This window comes from Heliconius melpomene, chromosome 10, assembly GCF_056956725.1.
Source record: "Heliconius melpomene rosina isolate 202511_hmr_F chromosome 10, ASM5695672v1, whole genome shotgun sequence".
Lineage (NCBI taxonomy): Eukaryota > Metazoa > Arthropoda > Insecta > Lepidoptera > Nymphalidae > Heliconius > Heliconius melpomene.
In genome coordinates this window covers 7,228,206-7,255,146 of record NC_140398.1, presented here as the reverse complement: position 1 = coordinate 7,255,146, position 26,941 = coordinate 7,228,206, and the positions used below count along the sequence as shown (strand labels likewise).

General features: G+C 34.3%; 1 protein-coding gene across 1 annotated transcript in view; it reads left to right on the top strand.

Moving 5' to 3' along the window:
* The window catches only part of Corin (corin serine peptidase), a 68,691-nt gene that overhangs the window by 7,194 nt on the left and 34,556 nt on the right, over positions 1-26,941 (top strand). The window contains exons 2-5 of the mRNA XM_085191936.1: positions 6,891-6,972; positions 14,533-14,737; positions 15,526-16,176; positions 23,741-23,881. Of these exons, the coding sequence (XP_085048062.1) occupies positions 6,891-6,972; positions 14,533-14,737; positions 15,526-16,176; positions 23,741-23,881 (1,079 nt within the window). The remainder of the gene's footprint in view (positions 1-6,890; positions 6,973-14,532; positions 14,738-15,525; positions 16,177-23,740; positions 23,882-26,941) is intronic.

The window sequence follows — 26,941 nt, the reverse complement described above, 5'->3', positions numbered from 1 at the left end:
TTGTGGGTTCGATCTGCACTCGAGAAAATAATTTATTAATATAAATTTATTTTAATTTTTTCTGGTGTCGATTTTAAGTTCCACCATTCAACACGCACTACCTCCAGAATTCGGCAGAAAGTGGGGAACGGAGTGTTAAGACAATTAATCTAGTGTTAAGAACACTAGATTCCCTCTCCCTAGGTTGCCTAGGTTCCTGCAGTGTGCAGGATACTTAGAAAAAAAATAGAATTTTCCATTTTACGTATTAAAAAACGAAGTTATTATTTTCTAAGAAAAAATTGTTTAAGTATTAACTTAAGATTAGACGTAATTAATAACACGAATACACACGCTTATAAATGTATTTAAATAATTTTCCTTCATAAACTATTCCACAAACGATTCAATAGTGGACTGCATGCACAGACTTATAATAAACAGTTTGAAAACTTTCAACGTTTTTAATTATTCAAAAAGTTTCCTTTACTTTGATAAAAAACTTCTCCCTACTAGACAGAATTATATATTTTTTAAATTTAAAACGCTATTAATAAATAGTACGTAGTTGCAAAATAAGTTGGAAAAGGGAATACGGGCTGCCTATATAGTAGTATTTTGCATACCCTGCTAAATGCAGGATACAAGCAACATGAAATTTAATTGTCTATGATATCTTTTTTCTCTCTTATCTTCACATAGCACAGTAGGCAGAGGTAACCTGGGAACGGAGTTTTAGGATACTCCGTTCCTATTAAGACACTTCAGTTCTCCACTTTTCACTGAATTCTGGAAGCATTGCGTGTTAAGCGGCGGAACCTAACGCACCGCTGTGCCTCGTTATCAGAGCGGGAATTGAACTCAGAGCCTGTCGCGTTAACAGTCGCATTATTGTCTACGACTGTCCTCATCCCATAATAAAATAACATTAATATCGGTTTCAAATAACTAATTATCAATAGTAATTGGAATAATTGAATTTTATGGTAGGTTTGATACAGTTTTCGATGTTTAACTAAACTAAACAATATTGATGTTTAATGTCAGTGTATATGCGTGTTAGTAGAATTAATAATTATATTACTAGAAAAACAATTTTCAATGTATGAATGTAATTATTCTTCATATGGGCTATCGTGGCACAGTGGGGCATCCTCGAACTGTAAACGTTTTGGTTGTGAGTTCGATTTTCACTTAGGGTAATCAATTATTATTGTTTTACTTCTCTGTAACAATTACTCGATCTGGTAAGTCAAAGTGCGTCGAAATAATTCCGTTGCCTTCCATCTTAAATGTTGAAGCTTTATCTAAATCTATTTCAGTTTATATTTTTGAATAGGTTTGAACTTTAAAGTCTAGTCTAGCAACTTTAAAATCTAGATACATATAATAAAATTGTCATATTGTATTGGGATACATTCCATATATAGAGGAAGTAGAGGAAAATATTAAAGTAAGGAGTACTTCCCGTGCAACCCCCAAAATTTTGAGACAACGTGTTGAGTGCCGGAACCCAACGCCACACTGTCTTATTACCAGAGGAAACCATTACGTCACGATGACAAAATCTAAAGCTTTAGGTAAAATGTTTTATAAATCTTTTATCATACCGCAAGTCTTCTCAATAGAAGTAGTAATTTGGACGACGTCCAACAGATGGAGAAGGCGGCAGCTGAGATCAGGAGATTACAACATCAAACATGTTTTAGATTGTATAGAAATATACATACTACACTACAGTGTGTAATACAGATATTTACTAAATACACATATTTAACGATATTCCTAATATTTTCCTGATATTTACCGATACCAATACAGATATTTACCTTGATATACATATAGGCACTGCGCCTGAGTGTACACGGTACGGTTGTGCATTCGAGTGCCATTCGGGGGAATAAGTAATTTTAATTCAGTTTCTGATAAACTCTTAAATACCTCAAAGGTATTGCCCATTGAGTGGCGGAACTCTACGCCGCGCTGTTCCTCGTTACCAGACCGAGGAAATAAAAATATTAAATATTTGATTCCCCAGACTGGAAATCGAACTTACAAGCATCGCGTTGCATGCGCAATTCCTGAACCGCGACAGCCCTGAAAAGAATGCATGTTAAAAAGAAGTCGAGTAAAATGTCCCAGCCCAGCTTTGAACCTACAAACATTACGAATACTATTACACCAATACACTATTTTAAAGTCATTAATTTAAAAAATTGCAAGTGTAATTCCCAAAAGCTCTACCAAATAGGTTCATCGATGAAATAGTGTTGAATTATACGAAATCAATTAAGCACGATTGTCTAATTAAATCGGCCTTCCGTAGTCATTACCATCGACATAAACCTACCGACTTTAGTGATGAAAGCTTTTAACTTACACGTGTATGTATATCGTTTATATCTATATATATAAAATCGAAAGGTCACTCACTCATCACGAAATCTCAGAAACTACATGTGCTAGGAATCTCAAATTTGGCATAAGAGTTATTTATAGGACGTAGGTGCTCGCTAAGACGGGAATTTGCAATATTCGATTTCTAAGGGGTTGTTTTTGGGGTTGAAAGTTTATATGAAACTCCATTACTACAAATGCTAGGAGTCTCAAATTTTGCATGGATGTCACTTATAGGACGTAGGTACTCATGGAGACAGAAATTAATAATAACGTAGTTTACGCAGGCGGAGCCGCGCGCGGGCCGCTAGTTATCTATATATACTATCTATACTGTCTTTTTTTTAGTTTCACGCTGTATCCCGCACATTGCAGGATCGCCTAGTAATAGGACACTCCGTCCCCATTAAGATACTTTCGTTGTCCACTTCCAGTCGAATTCTCGAGGCATTGCGTGTTGAGTGGCGGAACTCTACGCCGTGCCTAATTAATCGTTCAAAACTGGTTAAAAGTGGAGAACAGAGTGTTTTAGAACTAGGCTCCCTCTACGTAACCTGCTACTAAAAAAAAAATAATAAAAAAAGAATTCTTATTAGTATCCTGGGGAGGGTTCCCAAAAAAAAATGAAATTATTGAACATATATTCCATTATTGCCATTTCAATATGCTATCGCAGTAGGTACGTTTGAATGTGAAATAGATTCATCAATTGCAAGGGATGGGATGTCGTAGATAAGGCGAGGGTGTGGGACAGGACAGTGTGGTTGGGACTCAGGATTTAGGGGTCGATTTAGATTTGATTTAAAATGAATTTTAGCTTTCTATATCCGGATTTTGAAACGTAAATTGTAATACTCGAGTTGATATATGAAGTATGAATCAGAAAATTGTAAAATATGTGATATTATTTATATAAATGTGACGAAACTTTATAAAAAGGTGAAATTTTTAGGATTCCGTATCTCAGAAGGTAAAAACAGAGCTGAATCACTTTGTTGTCCGTCTGTTCATCTGAATCAGGATTTTAGTCCCTCAAAGCATGGGAAAAATTATACTTCAAGGCAACGCACGAGGATTTATGTATCGATTTTGTTACATTTTGTATGAAATTCATCGCTTAATTAAAAACTAATGGACCTACAATTGTGAAATTTGGCATGAAGTGAGAACTTACCTACAAATAAAGGAAAAAAAACCGAAAAATAAAAGTTTATATGCATTTTATAGAAAAAAGTATTACGACATTATATTTGTTTCAGTTTGTATAAAATGAACTACAATGTAACTTTAACTTTGTCAAGTTTTACGAGTTGTATTTCCTGTTGACCTACATATTAACAATCCTGAAATTGGAACGGAACCCTCAGTGAACAAATCCGACTCTCACTTTACCGATTTTTTTATTAATATTTTTTATTTTTTAAGCTTCACGCTGTATCCCGTACACAGCTCTATAGACGACAGAGGGAACCTAGTGCTAGTGCTAAGACACTCCGTTCTCCGTTTTCCGCCGAATTCTGGAGGCATGTGTTTTGAGTAGCGGAACTCAACGCCACGATACCAGAGCGAAAAAATGAAAATATTAAATATTTAATTTACTCGAGTGGGAATCGAACTCACATTTTTTTATTATATTTTATTTTGCTTTAATAATAAAGCTTGACGCTTTTTCCCACGTAGTATAAGTAGGAAGAGGGAACCCAGTGTTAAGATACGCATTTCCCCCTGCAACGCCTAATTCTCGAGAACTTACGTTTTGAGTGGCGAACGTCTACCAAAGCAAAAACAATAGCTTAAATTTAATGATGACCACAAACTAGTTATTAGATTAATATCACAATTTTTCAAAAGGCAATTTCAGGCGAAATTAAGGCAGCTTTTAACGAAATTGTGATTAAAATTCGTCCAACGTGTCAAAGCAACAAAAACTTTCGGCCATAACAAAGTAGTTTGCGAATTAGGATATTAATAAAACTAATATCAGTATTGCCGGCGGTAACTGTCGACCTTCGTCAAATGGGCATATGCTAGGTTTATACCTAGTGACTTTTGCATAATTTCATCATTCAGGGACTTGAATACACAAAAAGATTGTACCTACGAACGTCTGTAGTAAATAAGTAACTAAACCTTTCCTTTTCGAATTTCTTAGTTCGATATGTGATGCGGGTTGAATATTGAATGATCAGATTTAAATTTGTTTAGGAGTTTTCTATAGTTGATATTATTATTGTTAGTTTATAGTTTTTGGACGAATTTTCGGGATATTGTGGCCCAAATGACAGAGTTCAACGCCGTGCTTCGTCTGTCAGAGCAAGTAATAGAAAGAAATGAATTGTAATTTTCCCAAGCATCGAACCTACACCTAGCCGCGCCACAACGACCTCCTAATCCTAATATTATTTTCATATCAAATTTAATGTGTTTGAATGTAAATAAGAGATTGAGATAGAATTTACTATAGTCGTCGACCCGTAGCTTAAAGCTCCGAGCTCGAAGCCAAGAACCGTCCAAGCATTGTTACTGAATTGTAAGACTTATTGTTCGGACTTTTATACATGTTTTAATGGAACCCTATTGAGGATTACATGATTAAATAGACAGATGGAAAACCTTAGCCAATATTCAATGGTTAGATTTAATTGTGATGTGTATTTTAAATTAATGAATTAAATTCTGATCAAAAATGTATTCGGAATAAGATTTTCGATACTTTTGAATATTTTGCTAAATTTAAATTAAAATCTCCCGCACACAGCGGGGTAGGCGGAGGGAACCTAGTGTCACGACACTCCGTTCCCTACATTCCGCCGAATTATTATTTAATAAAAAGAAATATTATTTAATAAAAAGAAATATTATTTAATAAAAAGAAATATTATTAAATATTTCATTTCCTTGAGTGGGGAAGAAACCCATAACTGTCGCGTTACAGTCACACCTTTCTGCCCATGGGCCACGCTGGCATACGCCGTCTCCCGCTTTCCATCAAATTGCGTTTTGAGTGGCAGAACTTATCAACACGCTGCGCTTTGTAGTTTTACTAGAGTGAGGAAAATATTTAATTCCCTTTATTGGGAATTGACCCTACAACCGTCACAATACGCCACGGCATCAATTTTTAAATAATATAATTAATTAAATAAAATACTGTAAAATAATATAAAATACTGTAAATAATAATAAAATCATAATTATCCAAGGCTGTTGTCTCGTCTACGTTGCCATGGCGACGCAGTAATCCTTCACAGATTAAACTTACGATCTCTGCGAGAACTATAAATAATAATTTGTTTTCATATCTTTTACTAATTAAATATATTTTAAATATTATGTTTTTTTTTATTAATATATTTTTTTCGACTGTTTAGATGTGTGATCTCGTTTCAATATTTGAATAAAAAAATACTTCATGTACAGCGTGAAAGTTTTTAGCAGAGTAGGCAGCAGAGACTTATTGAACAATAAAATATTTTACTTTTAGTGTTGAATAAACAAACATTGGTTAGAAAGTAACAAATATTTAAATAATAGACTCACAATTTTTATCGGATAAGTTACTTAAAGATCAGTCATAGAGTAAAAGAACAAGCATGCATTTGTGGGTAGTGGGTTCGATTCCCACTAGAGAGATTGAAATATTAAGTACTTTCAATTCGTCGGTCTGGTAACGAGGCAAAGCGCGGCCTTGAGTCTTAATGGGAACGGGGTATTAGGGCCTCTACCCTGATATGTACAGGATACAGCGTTGTAGAAGTTGTGAAGAAAATATAATATATAACATATAACATACAATATATAACATAACATAGTAACAATATTGTAAACGATCTCAAAAGCTCAAAAGCTCACGTCAACTGGATACATTGTAAGCTTAATCTTCGTGAACTACAATTTGAAGCGAGTAGAACAAACTTCAGGCGCAATCTGTTTGTATTTATAGTAGAGTGTTAACAAGCTAGGTCGTGGGTTATGAGTTCGATTCTTAATTAAGGTACCATTATTGATAAAAATACTTGAAAAGAAATAATGTAAAAAATAATAATTAGACTATTTTCTCACAAATTTTCTTACAAGCTCTAAAGATTCGTCTACAAAGTCAAAAATAGCAAACAAATATATTGAACGCTACAATCACTTCGCAACAAGCTTTTTTGTTCGGAAATATAAACTTGTATTGACTTGGCAACAAATATCAGTCAATTTGATAAAATATTAAGTTAACATGAAAAATACACACTTCTTCTTACTTTTATTCATATCAATTTCTTTTATTTCGGGTCGGCTCTCTAGGCTCTCCTCGTAAACCAGCGCCAAATGCCCGTGGAATATGAGTTTCTCTTTCTTTTTTTTGACCAGCGGTTTTATTAAAATAAATTATATGTTGATAATTTTTGATAATTTCACATATTTAAAAAAATTCAAAATTATAACAACACTAAATCACAATATTCCACTCCTCCTCCTCCTCCACTTTATTGAAGCTTAGTAATTTCTACGTAAATTTGTTACAGACTGGCTGACAGTGACATGGGCGCAGAGCGGCATGCACCTGCAGCCCGACGCCGCGCAAGACGAAGATTCCGTCCGTGGACGGTGAGTGGCATGTATAGTTTTATTTAGCTTCACCATGTGTTGATTCCCACACTCAGTTCCATATTTCTCGCCAAACTTTAGAGACGTTGTGTGTTGAGTGACGGATCTTAACGCCGCGTTTTGTCTTGTTATCAGAGCGAGGGTGAAAAAAAATATTATCATATGGAAATCGAACCCACAACTGTCGCGATTACAGTCACATGCTATGTTATTTGTATAATCAAAGCTTGAGAAAGGTTGGTTACATCGCTTGTGAATATTTTTTCTTAGTTTCATGTATCTCCTGAATTTAGTGGGGTAAGTTGAAAGAACCTAGTGTTAAAACACTTCGTTCTCCAATTCCTGTTATTTTAGAAACATTAAGTTTTAAATAAAGAAATTTAACGCCGTGTTTTGTTCTCATAATAAAATCTGAAGGAATCTCCTTCAGAATTCTTAATCTCGAGGATTTTTTATATTAACACTGTAGATGCTTCTCCATTTTAGCAAAGTGTTAGTGTTAGTTAGTGTTTTTGGGTTGATACGACATGGGTACCTTAAAAAAAGTGTGTTCTTAAAGTTCTTCCTTAAAAGTTGGCAACACAGCTATAGCTCCTCCAGTGTTGGAGTGGTCGTATCGCTTACCGCTTGATCGCTTACCATGAGATGACCCATCGTCGTTTCTATAAAAAAAAAATATTAAGTACACTTTCCTTTAATACAGATACATTTAAGCACAAATAATAACATAATATCAGGCATAATGTCAAATAACATATTCCGGATTAGGATTTAAGAAATCTTTCGATATGTCAGCGTCCTATGGAAGAGCCGTCACAAAATGCTGTACACGACGTAGATTGATGGGGACGTAGTGGTAGCGGAAAGCTGTCGTATTGAATTTGACATGCGGTTGTGTGACGGCTTTTTATTTATAATGTTTATGTTAAATGATTTATTTATCATTGTAAATTGACGTGACATGCATTGGTTGTGGGTACAATTGAAAGTCAAATTTCTGGGCATGTTATGGATTTTTTTTTTTCAGCTTCACGCTTATTACGTATTCTGTATGTAATAGGTTTAGGATCTGAGAACTTGTGTCAGGTCACTCAGTTCTTTGCTGTTCACCAGAATTCGACACAATGCGTATCGAGTGGTGAATCTGAAATGAAGAAGAAGAAACCTGGTTATGGTTTCTTCTCGCGGCCTCGATTCTTATTCCCTAATTCGACACAATGTGTATTGAACTGCAGATCCCAACGGCACCCTTTGTGGATGCCATACCAAGACGGGAAAATAAAACAAGTAAAATAATATTTTCATATAGCGCTTATTCAAAATGAACTGGTCTCAAAACGAACGCTCGTCAAGCGATGGTTGTTCATGAAAAATTCAATACTCCTGAGAGCTTTACTATGGAAATGTATGTATATTGTATAACACTCTCGTCACCTATACAGTGTGAAAATTCATTTATCAGTTTTACACCTGGAAAAGTACACACAGAAATGATGACGTAACTTTGTAACTTTTAGTTATTGGTAAAAAAAATTTTGAGACATTGCGTATTAAGTGGTGAAACTTAACGCAGCGCTTTGCCTGCACGAACAGAGAAATGAAAACAATTTAAACATAATCATTTCTCTGTGTAATCATGACATTATCTTTTTATTTCCAGTCTATAAGACGAAAGTGCAGTGTTAATTTCTGCTAGTCTACTCACAACGCATTGTGACGACTCAAAATTAAATAAAAAATGAATGAGAGAGAGCGAAGTGTTTTAACACTAGGATCCCTCCTACTACCTAGTGGATAACATACCCTGTTGATGTTTAAAGCTTAAAAAATAAACGTATTTTCCTACCAAAGAATACCATCTACCATTTCATTTCATTCCATTTCATCTCATCTATTCGTGACCACAGAGTACAATAAAGTAATTGAAATGTCAGGTTTCGCTTTTTAATACTTCATTCGAGATTACGAGCTAGGATGTCTGTGGTGGAAATTAAAGAGAAATTGTCACTTAGTTCAGTGTTTGTTTACGTTTCGCGACTTCGGTTACATCGAAATAACTATGATAATATATCAAATATTCTAAGAGCCCGAGGTAACTTCAGAGGGGTTCTGGGGTCAGCCCCAGGTACAGTGGGTTCAATAGAAAGGATTTATCATGACGTGACGTAGTGCGTATGAGTAGTTGCGGAGTTAAATTCCGCCACTCAACACGCAATGCCTTAAAAACTCGGCGGAAAGTGGGGAACCGAAGTGTCTTAATTTAGGTACCCAGGTTTTATTTATTTCATCACATTTGAAAGGCTTCTGAATGATTTGCTGATCTACTTCTATATATACTGAGTTCATTACAATTGAATTATATATTTTTCATAATAAATTATTTAGAAAAAAAAACAAAAATATAACTGTTTTTATATGAAAATTCTAAGTATACAAAATCATAATTCAAGATATTATTATTAATATATTTAATATTTGTATTCGTTTGATTTTCTGTTCAAATAACACTCGTGTTGCATAGTAATACCGAAACAAGTCGAGACAAGCGGCTGACAACACCTTGCCCTTTGATAAAACGAAAGTGCCAAAGTTCGTCGGAGTTTAATGGACTGATTAGGGCTGTCAAAAATTATTCGAAAATATTGTTGAACACTTCCAAATCTTTAATAATAGTTTTGTAAAACATTTCGCAAGTATTGTTTTTTAAATTATACTGAAAAATAAATATATAAGAAAGCCAGTTTCTTTTTTTTGGGGCCTTTCAACACTGGCATTTTGTGCCTGCCTCGCAAAAATGTAAGAACATACTTATTTTACTTAACTCTATAATTTTTTCTGATCCAGTTGCATTCAGAATGAGAGTCGATTGATTTTTGATCGTATTATTCAAAAGTATTATTTTAAGTTAATAAATATGTAAGGACACTTGTCACTTGTGGAATAGCAAGAAGCTGAGTCATCGTCTTGACAACATTGCTTATTAAAATGTGTTTGGTGGGATAAGTATATAAATAAGTTAGTTCTTTTTGCCAGCCCTACACACTAATGGAGTCCGCATCGACCCATCGGATCGACATTAGTGTGATTGTCAGGCTCCACGTTTTCATTATGTCACTGATTATATCGCATACTAATATTGTAGTTTTTTATAATATTGTATTGCTATGTAAATATTAGAAAAGTATTCATTGAAAGAAGAAGATTACTTTAAATTTAATTTCTATTTGGGGTATTGCAGAATTTTTCTATTTCTCGATTTGATTGGAATAAGGGCAATATTGGAAGTCTTGAAAATGTTTGCAAATAATTGATCTTATCACTTTATTTATTCTTCTTCGCAAAATGTGAGAAATCCGTGAAGATGCCGTAAGATCCTATATATATATTTTTTGTTCAGCTTCACGCTATATCCCGCATGTAGCAGAGTGGGCATAGGGAGCAGGGAGCAGGTAGGAGGCAGGATAGGCAAAATAATGTTATTGAAGACATTGCGTGTTGCGTTATTCAGCGCAACTCAACGCCTTACTTTGCCTCTTTACCAAAGCGAAGAAATGAAAATTAAATCATTAATAAATATTATATATCTGGTAACGGTTCATGAACACTTGAACATTTTGAGCATAAAATAATTTTATTTTGTTAATAGCATTTTCTATTGAAACCTGAGAGGTATATTTATAATTTCCTGTTTTTGCACATTTCGCTCTCATTTCGAGATATTGATTTGAGGAAATATTGAAAGGTCCACTAATTAAATTTGGGAATAGCAAACCAAAAATTACTAGAGGATTTTTCAATATATTTTGATTGGTATTATGAGCTCGTTTTGGCTTCGAGTTTTGGTTGGGTTTGGGGAATGATTATATTTGATTTATTTCCTTGTCCTCGCTGTGGCGTTGAGTTCCTATACGGTAAGTTAAGAACGGTATGTATTAACACTAAACGTAGTGTTAATACATAGTGAAACGTCACTGAAGGTCTCTGTCTTATCTTTTTTATTTTTGTCTTAAAGTTCAAGCAAACACAGTTACTGGCGATAACAAGTCTGATATAAAATGCTTAAAAATTCCTTAAAATACTTAGTAAATGAATAATTTTCTATATATACAGGTTGTCTGCCGACCGATGCGGTACAATGTTCTAATATTTCAAGAGAATCTCATCAGCTGGCGCACCTGAGCGCTGTATAACACTAGAGAGCTTATTTTATCTTATCTTTAAATTATAATGTAGATTGCATTACAAAAAACAGCTTAACGTTTTGTCCCGGCAGAGGGAACCTAGTATTAAGACATTACGTTCCTCATTTCCTGTCCAATATAGGGTTTGTGTGAAACTCAACGCCGCGCTCCGAATAAAGTCGCTTAAACTAAAACAAAATTGCACTGCTAATAACTATATTTATATTACAAAGTTAAATAAAATATTTGAACATGTCATTATCATTAATCTCATTAAGTATTGGTTTGAATTGAAAACATATTTTCGTGTCCGATAGTCCATTTATCGAGAAATTCGTTTAGATGATATAGAATTAACTAAAACCTATATCTTGTTAGACAATTATTAAGTGCTTATCCAATTGAAAGTTTCGTAGCGCGTGCATCTTGCTTGATGGTGGAAGAAATTAACCGCCTCGTGTTTTGTGAAGGTGTCATATGTTAACTATTATCTATATCTATACTTATAATAAAATCATAAGAGGGTCCGTATCTGTACTTGGAAGAAATTTAAAAAAAATATTATTGGGAACCTTTATTAACCTAATAGAACCCAAAACAATTATTTTTAAAATATACAATATCTCAAATTAACGAAATGGGGAAAACAGAGTGTGAGGCATATAAATTAGCTACTTGACTGTAAATATTATGGATATACACCCGCAACTACCAGTAATGTTAACGGGATAAAAAGCGGAGAACGGAATGTTTTGACCCTTACACGTTGCCAGCTACCCGCTAATACCGAGAGTAATATAATAAAATAAATAAATATTCTAGTCAAAAAACGAAAGCATTCCATCTAAAGAAATGCTATAAGATTATTTCATACAGATTTAATTATTTTTTACAACGACGATAATGAGATTGGATCGTTAAACATTGTAACTGAGTCTTTATAAGGTATTAATTAAGTGAAATGAAAACCTCTTGTCTTTCGTGAGGGGTATTACGGCCTCTTAAGCGATGTTCGTTATTCTATACAGTTATTTTGTAATAGCTTAACAATTATTGGGTAAAATAATATGTAATAATATTTGTTGTTTTGTCAAGTGATTCTGGTCTTATTTTCGGTATTATAATAAAATATTTATACATATTTAGAAAACGTCTAATTTGTTACTAATTAATTGGCTTAACAGAAAATTAAATTATTTTCTTTTAACTACACGCTTCCCTACGCTACAATATCTAGGATCCTTGCGTATTGTAGGTTAGACAGAGATAATATCTATTTTGTTGTTATAGTTGTTGTTGTTGTTGTGTATTTTTGTTATTTGTTGTTCTATTCTGATCATCTATGAGGCCATGCGACTGTAAACGTGACAGGTTGTAGGTTAGATTCTCACTCTCTCTCACACACACACACACACACATACACACACACACACACACACATACACACACACACTCAAGGAAATTAAATATTTATTATTTTCATTTACTCGCTCTGATATCGGGGTAAAGCGCGGCGTTGAGTTCAGCCACTCAACATGCAATGTCTCTAAAATTGGGCGAAAAGTGGGGAACGTATTGTCTTAACATTCGGTTGCCACTGCTAGCTAACCTACAATGCGTAATATGCAAGGCCAATTTTAATAAAATCTGAGACCAGTCGTGGCACAGGCGCACAAACGTGTAACTGTTACCTTGACATATAGTGGGTTCGATTTCCACTTGAAGAAATGAAATATTTAATACTTACAGCACTTAAAGCGTGACGTTCCACTACTTAAGTATAGGCGGAAAGAGGGGAATGGACGTGTCTTAATGGGAATGGAGCGTCTTAACACTAGCTTCTTAGGTTCCCTCGCTCTACCCTGCTACGTGCGTGAGGCTAAAAAATAAAATCCCGATTTTGCTAATATTATGTACGAGTTGAAGAAAGTTTCAAATAATTTCGAGGCACGTGTCTTTCTGCTCATTTCTCGTTAACACACCATATACTTTATTGAGCAAAACGTGTAAATTTTTAACTGAGCTTATTTTCCTACATGAAAAAGGCACGGATTTCTATTATAATTTGAAATTATTAAGACATTTATTAATTTCATTTATTTTTAATTATTAGGACTTTCATTTCACTCGACTTTCACTTTTCGTCATAAATGTTTTAAATATAATAAAACTAGGTACATACTTCATATACTTTATTATTCACAATAAAAAGATACAGTTTTAAAAAAGATTATATCTTATTTTATATTGATATCTTATCTTTTATATTGATGTTTTGCATATTGAGCGGATTGAAGTCACTCCGTTTTTTTCTGACCAATTTCAATGATTATCAAGATATTTTCCTTTAAAAAGCTGCTTATTAGATATTTCCTGTTTTTCCTCTCTCAATCATAACTTCTAATTCCAAGTTAATAGAACCTTAATAGCTTTGAAGTCACAAATATATATATAAAAAAACAATTTGCTAAAAGCCTGTCTTGAATACTGAAGAGCTTAACTTGGTGTCGGCTTTAAATGAAAAATTGGAGGGTTAACAGTTTAAAAGAGGACATGAAATCTTATATTTATTAATACACACTCTTCTTTTATCTTCTGATTTATCCTTTTTACTTTGCTTCTCAAACTTTGGAAGACTTGGAAGTAACAAAAGAAATAAAGAAATAAGAATACATGGGATAACAGCATGAAGTTAAAAATATATATACATACATTCACAATAATATTTATTGAAAACATGATACATAAGGTTAAAACTATTATTGTTAGCCAAAAACTAATTAATTAAAGAGATTAAGGTTTCATAATGCGCCCACTAATTAACTTGGGACAAGAAGCCTTAGAAAAAGTTACCCGATACAGTGATTAACTATCGATACAGTGTATTTAAATAATAATCGGTCTAAATAGCTTTTTGTTTGGTGGCAACAAGGTGCGTTCTTTTAACAGTTGGGCTATGTCGATTCTAGCCTATACTTTTGGCATTGTAAGATGGATACAGACTAAATTAGACTCTGTAAATCGCCAAATAGGTACATTGGCTGACGAGTATCGAATGCACCATCCGCTTTCGCTTGTAATGAAAGTTTACCTGACCCCCATATTAACACAGCAAACGCTTACCCGCGTAAGATCGGAACTTTTTAATGTCAAGGACATCAATAACCAGGAGGTATGCAGTTTTCGAGATTTTTTTCTCAAGATAACCATGGTTGATTGTACTAAGATGTGGTAGCAAAGGCCTTAGCAAAGACTGTAAAGGCGAAGGTTGTCAAAAAAGACAAAACGCACTATTAACACTAAATTCTCTCTTCCTACTCAAGTAATAAGCAGGATGTATATAAAACAAGCATAATTTGTCAACTTCTTTTACCTACAGTTATGGACGAGCAGGAAGTTTAGCAGTGACGCCTGGAGAGAAGTTAATGGAACTACTACGTCCTAGCGCGGACACGCCGCGCCGACACTCCACCGCCGCGTGTGCGCCCGCCCAGCCCAAGCCCAGCGGCTTTGTGTATTGCCCATCAGATGCACTACCTTATTGCCCTCCGTCGAGATTTGCTCCGCCCAGGCCAGTTAATAAGGTAACTACCTCTTACTCTGCTTATCTTCAACTTTTATTGTAATCTTCTATCTTTAGTACAAGTAAAAAGTTAACTCATTTTTTTATTAAATACATAACACACTTTCTACTGTTTGAATTGCTCTACAATTATCTTTAATGACAATATAATGTCATATCTTTAACTTTTTTACCAAGTACGCCAATAAAACGAAGAAAAACAAGGATTTGCTACTAATTTATTCAATACTTAGAAACATATAATGTTATATGTGCCCATTTTCCAATAAGGATATCCATCCAACTTATTTAATATCGTTTAAAACAATTATGTTATTTAAAGCCCAATATTTATATAGGCTCTTAGATATATAGATATATTATAATCAAAATTTGAAATTTGTAAGTTTTTCTTTCATAAGAGATCTGTTATTTTGTTTAACAATGTCCATATTTATTTTCAGTAGATATTGTGCCGGCAAGTACCCTCAAGTTTCTTTGTGTACTCTTGTACCTCGTTATAAGCATAAAATACCTTCGGTTACTGCGAAAGTTTGATGGATCGATGAGAGCTTTCACCGTCATAATTATTAAAGAATAAGCCCAATTGTTAGCTCAACAATGTTTACTCGAGTCAGACTCGAGGATTTGATCAATAAGACCCATATGTATATTAAATTTGCAAGTTTTATCAGTATTTTATTTTAATTCTAAAGAAAATTATTACAGCTAACCTTAACTGGATTCTTTTCTTATTTATTAATATAATAGTATGTAGCTATAATTAATATATTTCTCTTTGTAATATAGCTACCACCTCCTCAAATACAACAACCACCACAGCCACCGCCAGTACCTCAACGGACGGCGCCAGTCGCGACACCTCTATCGGTCCCACCTCCAGCACCCCCGCGACGGTCTTCTCCACAACCTCCCAGAAGAGTGCCACCGCCTACTCCTCCCAGGCCTTTAACAACTACAAATACTCCCAATCCGACAGTCGATCCGAATGGGAACAAAAGACCTAACCCACTACCCCAAAACACAACGCCACCAAGACTAGATTGCAATAGAAATCCACAACCGCCCGTCCCAAGACGTCCGCCCCAAAAGATGCCAGATACTCCATACACTCCTGCACCAGTACAGAATAATCAAATAAAGAGATCTCCAAGTTCAGGTTCGAATATCAGCGTGAGACAAGATTCGAATGTTTCATCAGATTCTTTCAGTCAGACGTCCTCACCGTCGTACACAACAAAGACCATGGAGACCCCATTGTTACCTCATCAGCATGTGAACAAAACTCTTAACGCGAAAATTGCTAGAGGGTTACTATTAAAGGAACAACAAGAAAAAGAGACTGGTAACTCCTCAATAACTAAGAGTATGTCAACGCCAGCCTCGCTACAAACCATTGTGAGATTCCAGAATGGAAGTAACATGTCACTACATCACAGGGTGAGTAATTTACTTTTTACCTCTTAAAAAGTACATTTTTTTAATCGCCGAGTTGTTTAAAAATCGATAGACTGATACTGTCCTACTTTCTGTGCGGATTCTAAGGTTTTACAGTAAATTACAAAAGAATATTTAAAGAAGGAAAATTTATATATTTAATTAAAACTATATATAATTAAATTCGGGAGGCACAGCATGTTGAGTGGTGGAAGTCGACACCAGAGCGAAAAAATGGAAATATACATTTAAATAAATATTTCGTTTCCTCAAGTGGGAATCGAACCCACAACCTGTCACGTTCACAGTCAGTCAACCTGTCGCACCACGACTGGCCTCAACTCCAGCCGAAAAATCTAGATATGTAAGATATTAGAAAGGTGCAAAATATTCAATGCATGTTTAAAATTGTAGAGAACGATACACCGGCGATACATTCCACTCGTCCACGTGAAATTGTAGAAACATTTAGAGCCGCACGACTGCATTATGTAGCGAGCTGACAGCGAAATATTTATACCCACGCTAGCACAAGCTACTGGGTTTTATATTAAATTTTTTAAGTCTATTATTGACTTTAAAATTTTTGAGATATCGTCGACACTTAACGCCGCGATTTGTCTACTAAAGTGTGGAATATAATATATGAAAATAATTGAACATTATAACATTTACAATGAATCTAATCTCGAAATTTACAAAAATAATAATATAACAAAACATTTTTATCGGTTTGTCACAGATAAGATAGACATTTAAATGACTGTTAAGTTAATAACTTTTTTTTATTTTTTATAACAAAATCAGCCAACTTTAAAAACGTTCTTCGCACATAGTGACATTTTTTGGCGATCTTCCATAGATAAAACGATTCGATCTTAAATATTTGGATAGTATAAAACTAGGCCGACATGGTGCTGGGGCACAAAGTGCTGTTTTAGGGAGAATGAAGTTAAAAGACAGCGGCGCTAAGTTCCGCCATCCAACGAGTGAGGTTTAAAAAAATGGATGGAACATTGGTTCCCTCTGCCTATCCTGTTATGCGGGAAACAGCGTGAAGCTGAAGCTTTACAAAACTAATATTAAAAAATCTTTACAAAATGAACGAAATATTCATTTCACAATTCTACTCCAAAGTGCTTGAGCGTAGCGTAAATATTAAAATCCGCACTCGTACGCAACGCGGTGTAGCAATTAAAATATAGTGCGATATTTAACAGCACAGAGACTCCAGTGTGGTACAAGTAGGGGAGCGGAATATTTTTACACTATTCTGATTCTTTTGCCAAATTTTCGTTTTTAGAATTATGTAATTTATAGAAAAAAATCGGGGCTCTTATACGATCAATTTGTTGTATATCTATCTTTTCGTCTATCACGGAACCCTCTGTCGATTTTCACACGCAATTGACTGTATTTTTAAAAGCTTTTATTTAACTTGCAATGTATGTATGTGGGTTCGGGTGAAATCTTGGAGCTCAATTTTGAAGTAGATATCTTCAACCGATTGAGCTGAAATTTTGTATACACGTTTACTTTGGATGACAATGCACGATAAAATATGTGACGTCATTCTAAATGTAATATGGCGGACCATGCAAGATGGCGGAATTGTTATTTTTAATGTACTTCTACAATATGGGTATCAAATAAAAGGACTCGTTGAGAGCAACTCGAAAAATAATGTGATGTCACTCTAAATCCCATAAGGAGGAAATCGAAGATAGCCGAGTATCTATTTGGTCTACTTCTACAATATAGATATTAAATGAAATGGGTCGTTGACCGTAACTCTAAAAATAATGTGACGTTATACTAAATCCAATATGGCGGGAGATCTAAGATGGCGGAATAGTTATTATTTATGCACTTCTGCAATATGGGTATCAAATGAAAGATCTTGCCGAGAACTATTAGAAAAATAATGTGACATCACTTGAAATCCAATAGAATCGACACGATTCAAGTTTTTTGTGCTTTCATATAATGAAAGGTATGTTCGTACGATTGAGCTGAAATTTTGTATACACGATTGGTTTGGATGACAATGCACGATAAGGTTTGCTACTTCATTCTAAATACAATATGGCGGACCATCCAGGATGGCGGAATAGTTATATTTCATGAACTTCTATAATATGGGTATCAAATGAAAGGGCTTGTTGAGAGTTCTGTTCTGTTCTGTTCTTTCTAATATGGCGTTCCGAGCGTGCCAGTTGAGCACAAAATCACTTCGCCAGTGTCACGTTGAATGGAGATTGTTGAGAGTAACTGGAAAAATAGTGTAACGTCATTCTAAATCCAATATGGCGAACCATCCAAAGTAACAGAATAGTTATTTTTGATGCACTTATACAGTACGGGTATCAAATGAAAGGGCTTCTTAAGAGCAACTTGAAAAATGATGTGACGTCATTCTAAATCTAATAAGGCGGACCATCCAAGATGGCGGAATAGTTATATTTAATGCACTTCTATAATATGGGTATCAAATGAAAGGGCTTCTTGAGAGCAACTTGGGAAATAATGTGACGTTATTCTAAATCCAATATGGGGGACCATCCAAGATGAACGAATAGTTATTATTTTTACAATTCTGCAATATGGATATCAAATGAAAGGGCTCATTGAGAGCAACTCGAAAAATAATCTAACGTCATTCTAAATCCAATATGGCGGACCATCCAAGATAGCCGAATAGGTAATTTTAGTCTACTTCTACAATATGAACATCTATTGAGAGGGCTCGTTAAGAGTAACTCGAAAAATGTGACGTTTTTCTTAATCCAATATGGCGGAACATCTAAGATGGCGGAATAGTTATTATTTATGCACATCTGCAATACGGGTATCAAATGAAAGGGCTTGCCGAGAATAATTAGAAAAATAATATGACATCTAGTGTGAGAAACCTTCTTCCTCCTGGCGTTAATCCCGGCTATTGCCAGGATCTGCATTCCTACTCAACCTACTCCACTTTGCGCGGTCTTTAGCGTCCTCGGTGGTTAGACCATTGGCTCCCATTGGCATATCCGGCATCACGACATCCAACCAGCGCTTCCTTGAGCGTCCAGGAGGTCTCACTCCAGGAACTGATATGGCAAGGCACTTGCATCCGACTTAGTTCTTAGACCGGCGCGTAACGTGGCCAAACCATCTCAGGCGGCGCTCTTGGAGTTTATCCGCTTCGTCACGGACCCCAAGACTACCTCGAACGAATGTGTTGCGTATGCGGTCAGACCGCGTTACGCCGCACATCCACCTCAGCATCTTCATTTCCGTGACGTGAAGTTCCTGAGTGTGCCGAGATAGTGCTGGCCAACATTCGCTGCCGTATAAAAGAACCGGTCGTATGATGCTCTTGTATATCAGTCCCTTGAGCTTGGCGGTTTTCTTCGGTCACAGACCACACCAGTGACCTCCCGCCATTTAGCCCAGGCAGCACTTATCCGGCCATGGACATCGTGATCGATGCCTCCGGACTCGTGCATAACGGATCCAATGTACCTGAACTTTTCTGACTTAACGGCTGGCTCAGGACCTATAAGGATCGTGCTTGAGTCCGGGCTCCCGCAGGCCATGTACTCGGTCTTCGACACATTTAGTTTAAGACCGCTGTTCTCAAGCGTACCCTTCCAGAGGTTCACTTTACGCTCCAGCGTCAGTCGGTTCTCGTCAATGAGTGCTATGTCGTCGGCATACATCATCAGCCATGGAGGCTGCACTACATTGAATAAGAACGGACTAAGAGTCGAGCCCTGGTGAACCCCCACTGTAATCGGGAAGGGTCTAGTGTCGCCAACAGCATTTCTAACCAAAGAAGAGGAATCGTGGTACATGTCTCTAGTGTGAGAAACCTAGTCAGTGGTAACTAAAAAGTAAAAAATAAATTATAAGCAAAAAATCATTTTTAGAAAAAGCTTTTATTTAAATGCTCTAAAAAGGAGAAAATAAAATTTGTCTTTTAAATTTTAACTATCAACTCATAACCTCATTGTACACAATTTATATGATCATAAAAGCTTGTCGCGTTAATCAATATTTAATTAAATTGAAACTTAGAAAATTGAAACTTAGCAGATTTTACATAATTAAATTAGCACTAGTTTAGTTACACAAGTAAATTGCGCGACAAGCTTTTATGATCATATAAATTGTGTACAATGAGGTTATGAGTTGATAGTTAAAATTTAAAAGACAAATTTTATTTTCTCCTTTTTAGAGCATTTAAATAAAAGCTTTTTCTAAAAATGATTTTTTGCTTATAATTTATTTGACTATTAGATTACTTTACTAATTCGAATAGCAAAATATTTTCTTAGAGATTTAAATTGAAGATATTTATCTGAATAGGCACAACTTGCTAAAAAGGTATGCCCAAAACTCGTTTAAGTAGATATATTCCAATAACGGACAGGAACAAAAATAAAACATTTTAGTAAATTTTTTCCCTTACTAAAAGTATCGAAGATCATAAAATAACCAGAAACGTTCGTTTAATTTGATTTATAGAAATAAATAAATATGAAAATTGCTTATTATCTTTTTATCTATGATTTACTACTTTTTTATATAAATCGCTTCCTCTTATAACTCAATTGAGCAAACATTTTATTTCACACTTGGAAGCTCTTCCTGAGAATCACACTTAATTTGATCGCGAGCCGCGATTTCAAACAGAACCAAATTGAAAATGTGGGTTCATCTGATATTCTCTATTAAGTTGTTTCGATTTAAACTTTTAAAGGAACGTTTCTTGTTTTTATTTGTTTTTTAATCAATTCTTATAATGGAGTTAAAATTTCAAGTTTCTTGTGATTTTTTAATTTTCTTTTAGATTCATAGTCTATCCCAAAAAAGCGGGGTAGGTAGAGAGAACCTAATGCTAAGATAAAATATGGAATTTTTAGCAAAAGGAACTCATCGCCACATATTATTTTTCTCCTGAATAGTAATTGAACCCATAACCTATTACAGTCGGATACTGTATCACTGCGCAACGAAGATCTCTATTTAATTTAATTTCCATAAATATTAATTACATAATAATGAATAATAATTAACCAAAAGTTGACTTTACAATTCAATGAATAAACAATTCGAATTTATTGATAAAATATGCATTAATATAGCTTAAACGTTATTTACAATACGACGTGGATAATATAACGAGTGCCAAACATATTATATTAAAATACTACTCGGTTGCATCGTCGACTATTATTGCGACAGTTGTAAGTTCGATTCCTATTCTGAGGAATGAAATATTTAATTTTCATTTCCTCACTCTGATAACGAGGTTGATGATAACGAAAGTGCGGCGTTGAGTTCCGCAATATTAAATCGATTTTTTTTATTTTATGGTAAATCCTCTGTTTTCTCCATTTATTTAATCCTATAAAAGTATAAAATTAATTCGGAAAACTTTATTTATGTATCAAAATTCACTATGAATCAGTACAAAACTTTTGTTTAATATTAACAATCAACCGACAAATCAACGACTTTGTAAGCCAAGTAAATAATAATGAAACATGATCTTTCCACTAAGACAAGAACAAAATTGTTAATTATTAAACTTATAACAATGTTATGATATCGAAATTTCTTAGCACAACACCCATTGTCTCATTTTAGTAGAATATAACTATAGTTAAAGTATTTCATTTAGTTCAGGACATCGGGATCTCGAATTTCGCTGTCTTTAAAATATTTCAGAGGCCATTAAACTGTCGTAAAAGTTTCATTTTCCGCCGTATCAGGCAGATACCGATCAAAAATCTTTTGTTGTCGAAGTGAACGGGCTATATCTAAATAGTATATTTGTAAATCTGTATATAATTATATAAAATTCTTATGTTAATGAGCGACAGACCAAGTACAGGGAAAGTAAGTGGACTTACCCAGTTGAAATTTAACATTTAAACAGGTTAGGAAGTTTGTCCCAAGATTCCTTTTCTTCCCTCAAAGAGGGGAAATATACGATATTCCATTCGACAGATTACAGTCCATGAGGACGAAGTTGTGAGAAAAGACTAGTACTCAAACTTTTATTGACCCACTGTTTTACGATATTCCTGGAGAAACAAAAAAAAATAAAAAAGAAGTAACCTATGTTCACCCCAACACCCAAGATCTATATGAAATTTTATCACAATCGGTTCAGAGGTTTTGCCGTGATTGCGTCACAAACAGACAGACAAACAGGCAGAGTTAGTTTAAAATTTATAATGTTTGTATGGAGTACCCCAAGTGGGGAACAAACCCATAACCAACCGCGTCCAACTGCGCCACGATGTCCTAAAACATTTTATTCCTACCATTATTATTGTTCAAATTCTTGATATAAATCCGCAGAGATTGAAATATGAATTTCATTTTAGACGTGTAATGTAAGACGGCTTGTATTCATTATGTGGAGACATGCTCGAATATTCGTTTACCATTTTAAAATACTATTGTAAAATTGTATTATTTTCAAGGTTTTGTACCTACAAGGAAAAAACGGAAACATTATAGAATCACTTTTTTGTCCATATGTCCGTCTGGCTGTATTTTCCGTAATCAAGGCCCTCTTTCTCAGGAATGCGTGCAAATATTAAGTTGTATTAAGCGAAAATATAAGTGTGTCACAGAAAAAATATATATTTACATCTACAGTTTCTTTGGCCATTATGGTTAAATTAAACGATAAATATCACTCATCTTATTATAAGATGTATATAAAGGTACTCGTAGATCCACGACACTCTCAAAATGAACTACTATCTTTTTAAATATTCATTTACTTCCTTTTTTGACCACTTAATATACACTTGTTATCGCAAAAATTATATCTACACATATTTTTTAGTTGAGCAGAAAATAATTAATTATGTGGTGGATTCGTTCCCCTGAAATCGAACTCCCAACAGTCGTGTTACAATCAGATGTGGTGCTAGTGCACAAAAGCTCTCAGAATTTAAGATTCGTGCAAATGAATCAAGCAAACATTTTGAAAATATTTTAAAAGTGCAGCATACTCCACCGAAGTGAAATCTAAACCACGCTGCGCTAAGCCCGATCGGGACAGATGCTCGAGTTAGCAAACTCGCCGCCTTGTTCGAGGATTGACACAAAACTCTTTAACTATCGACGCTACTTGAATCTATAGCAAGTTTACTGTTTAAATTGCTCAAATATATTCATAGAGCAGAACTGATAATTTAAATGGTTTTGGGTTTAAAATATATTTTTACAAAAAGCTTGTCTTTATGTGATGGTAGTGTATTCGATTGTCATTCAGGGATTATTTCTTAGCTTTACGCTTTATCTCACATATAACAGGGTAGGCAAAAGGAACCTATTATTAAGATACTCTGTGCTACATGCACCATTTAGTGGTGCAAATAAAAACCTTAACTAATTTATTTATTTAGAATTGAATAGAGCGGAAAAATGAAAATAATTTAAATACAATCTGTAATTAAGTTAAGAAAAGAAAATTTATTAGATCTTAGAAAACCAAGCATGCAGCTATTTGATATATATTTATTATTTTTTCCTAATTTTCATAACATTTGACCAGATGTTACGGGACATGCGGGGCACGAGCACAGAGAGCACAGCGCACAAATTCCGACTAATGCAGCTCGCGTTAAATGCAGTCGCGCTCCTCGCTATCACCGGCGCCCTGTTTGCATACTTCAGGGCTAATCCTGCTGTACAGGTGAGATAATTTAAATGTGGTTTATAGTTTTATAATATTTTAAATATTTTAGCATAGGTGTTATTTTTTATTACTTATTGAATGTACCGAAGTCTTGATAGCAAAGCGAGGAAATGAAAATAAATAACTAATTCCTACAAGTGGGAATCAAACATTGCAAACGTCGCATTTATAGTCGGACGTTTTGCCGCTGGGCCACTTAGATGTATATATGTACATAATTGTTATATTTTTCCCATATATTTGTATTAAAATAGACAAATTACATTTTTTATTATTTGTTCGTAATCTACTATCGTTCTCGAGAACACTATAACAAACACTTCACATTTTCAAAGAGCTTAACAAAATTTTATTTGTTTTACAAACTTTGTTCTAACGATCCTCTAGAATCTTAGAGATGGATAAATATAATAAAATAATATTACAGTATTGGTAATGTAAGGCCGTAGATACTCAGTGTGACAGCATCTGACTGTAAATGCGATAGTTCTGGGTTCGATCTCCACTCGGAGGAATAATTATATTTGAATTAATAATATAATAATATATAGTAAAAAATAATAAACGGAACACTCTTTGTTGTCCGACTGTAGTGCTGTCAAGACCATTTATCTCGAGATCGTATGGAGGAAGCTAAAATTAATATTAAATATTCCGATCTATGATTCCTTGGACTGAGTGACGAGAGCCTCAGTGGCATGTAAATATGGTATTTTTTATACAGTAAAGTAATTAATATTTAATTGTTCTTTACAAATTGAAGTAAATCCCTGTCAAAAGCGCCGAAACCCTAACAGAAATAACAATCTCCAAAGGTAAAAAAAATAAAAAGAAGCCAATGCTTAAAAGTTTTGCCAGTCATTCTTGTTTCGCGTATTTCTCACAGCTATGAAGAACAATGGCTTTTTAATTTGAGCCGCGTAATGCCGTTAAAACAATTATTTTGGAAAGTCGCCTTTGAAAGTGTTGCCGTAGCTACTCGTATTAACATTTACTTTGTTTTGTGGTGGTGACTTACAAAAACATACCTTTTGTTATATTATATACTAGCGGACGCCGCAGCTACGCCTGCTTATTTGTGCCCTTTGGGTTGAATTATAATAAACCATGAAACACGTGTTCAATGAAATATTTTTCAGACTAAATTTCAAATTTTATAAAAATCGGTGGCCATTTAAAGATTTTTCCATACAAACTTTCAACCCCTTATTTGCACCCTTAGGAGGTGTATTCTAAAAAACCATGAAATATGTGTTCAACGAAATCTATTAAAGTCTCAATTTCAAATTTTGTAAAAATCAGTGGCGATTTAAAAAAAAATCCATACAAAATTTCAAACCCTTTAGGGTTTCAATTTTTCAAAATTCTTCTTAATGGATGTCCAGATCATAAAAGTAAACATCTATCTAAATGTCACGTTTCTACGCACAGCGGTTACGGCTGTGAGTGCGTCTTACCTCAGTCAGTGAGGACAAGTCCTTTTATATATATGGATGATTTATTTATTGTATATAGCAATATATTATTGTAATATATATTGAGGCCGTCATGGCCCAGCGCCAGGGTGTGATTGTGACTCGGCGATTATGGGCTCAATCCCCACTCGGCGGAATGGATTATACTCTTAACACGCAATGCCTCGAAAAATTCGGCGGAAAGTGGGGAACGGAGTGTCTTAACACTAGGCTCCCTCTGCCTGAGGTTGAAAAATATTTTAATTCGAACTTGCCACGCCTGTCATACCGTTGTTCTAACTAAGCACATTATGACTTAAGAAACATCCAATCTATATATATAAAAGGACTTGTCCTCACTGACTGAGGTAAGACGCACGCACAGCCGTAACCGCTGATAGTAGAAACGTGAAATTTAGACAAAAGTTTACTTTCGTAATCTGGACATCCACTAAGAAGGGATTTTGAAAAATTGAAATAGGGGTTCAAAGTTTATATGGAAAAAAAATTAAATCGGCACCAATTTTTATAAAATTTGAAATTTAGATTTTTAAAAGTATTTAATTGAACACGTATTTCATCGTTTTCTAGAATTCTCCCCCTAAGGGTGCAAATAAGGGGTTGAAAGTTTGTATAGGTTTTTTTTAAATCGTCACCGATTTTTATAAAATTTGATATTTAGACTCTTAAAAATATTTAATTGAACACATGTTTCATGGGTTATTAGAATTCACCCTTAAATACGCAAGCGAAGCTGCGTGCGTCCGCTAGTCTAATATAAAAAAAACTTAATGAAAGTGCGGTAAACAAAATTTGTGAAACAAAACGCGACTCATTTTGACTGAACCGAGTTTCCATTTGTGAACTTAAAAAGTTCGCTCGAAGCTCGCTTGAAGCTCGCTTATTCAATTTGCTTACAGTAATTTAAATGTTTTCACCTGTTGTTGTTTTGTTGGACAAGTTTTACAAAGGAATGCTACTAATGGTCTTATTTATTATGAAGCCGAGCTGAGCTCTCACGAATGTTACGGTGGAAATTAGAATGGTTGAGTTGATATCTTTTTTTTGTGTTTTTTGTCTTTTTTGTTGTGGTTGTTATGATAGAGGGTTTCGGTTGTGATTTTTCGTTTGCGGTTAAGAAATTTTGTTGTTTATACGTTTGTTTTCTTTTTGATTTAAAACGTATTATATTGGATTGGAAATTAATAGAGTATTTCAAAAAAAAAAAATGAAAATAAATTTGAATGTAACTCTAAAACAATTTTATTCACTTTATATTATGTAATAAATTAAATTTTAACAAAAAGTAAAACCGACTTCTAAAAACGAACTAAAAAAGTGAAAAATAATTTTACAAAGATTTTATAATTTTGAAGTAAAACAAATGTTTGAATAATATAATAAAAGCGTATACGGGAATTTAACCTTATATAATAGCAAAGTAGATATAGCGAACTCTGTGCCGCTATGCTGTCAATATGACATAAAATATGTTAATATAGTTTGGTGGATAAAGGCGATTTTCATAACGAAATTTTACACATTTTTGAACGTAATCTCGCGCAAAGAATGTTAGTTAAAAGTTAATTTTGTACACGTTATT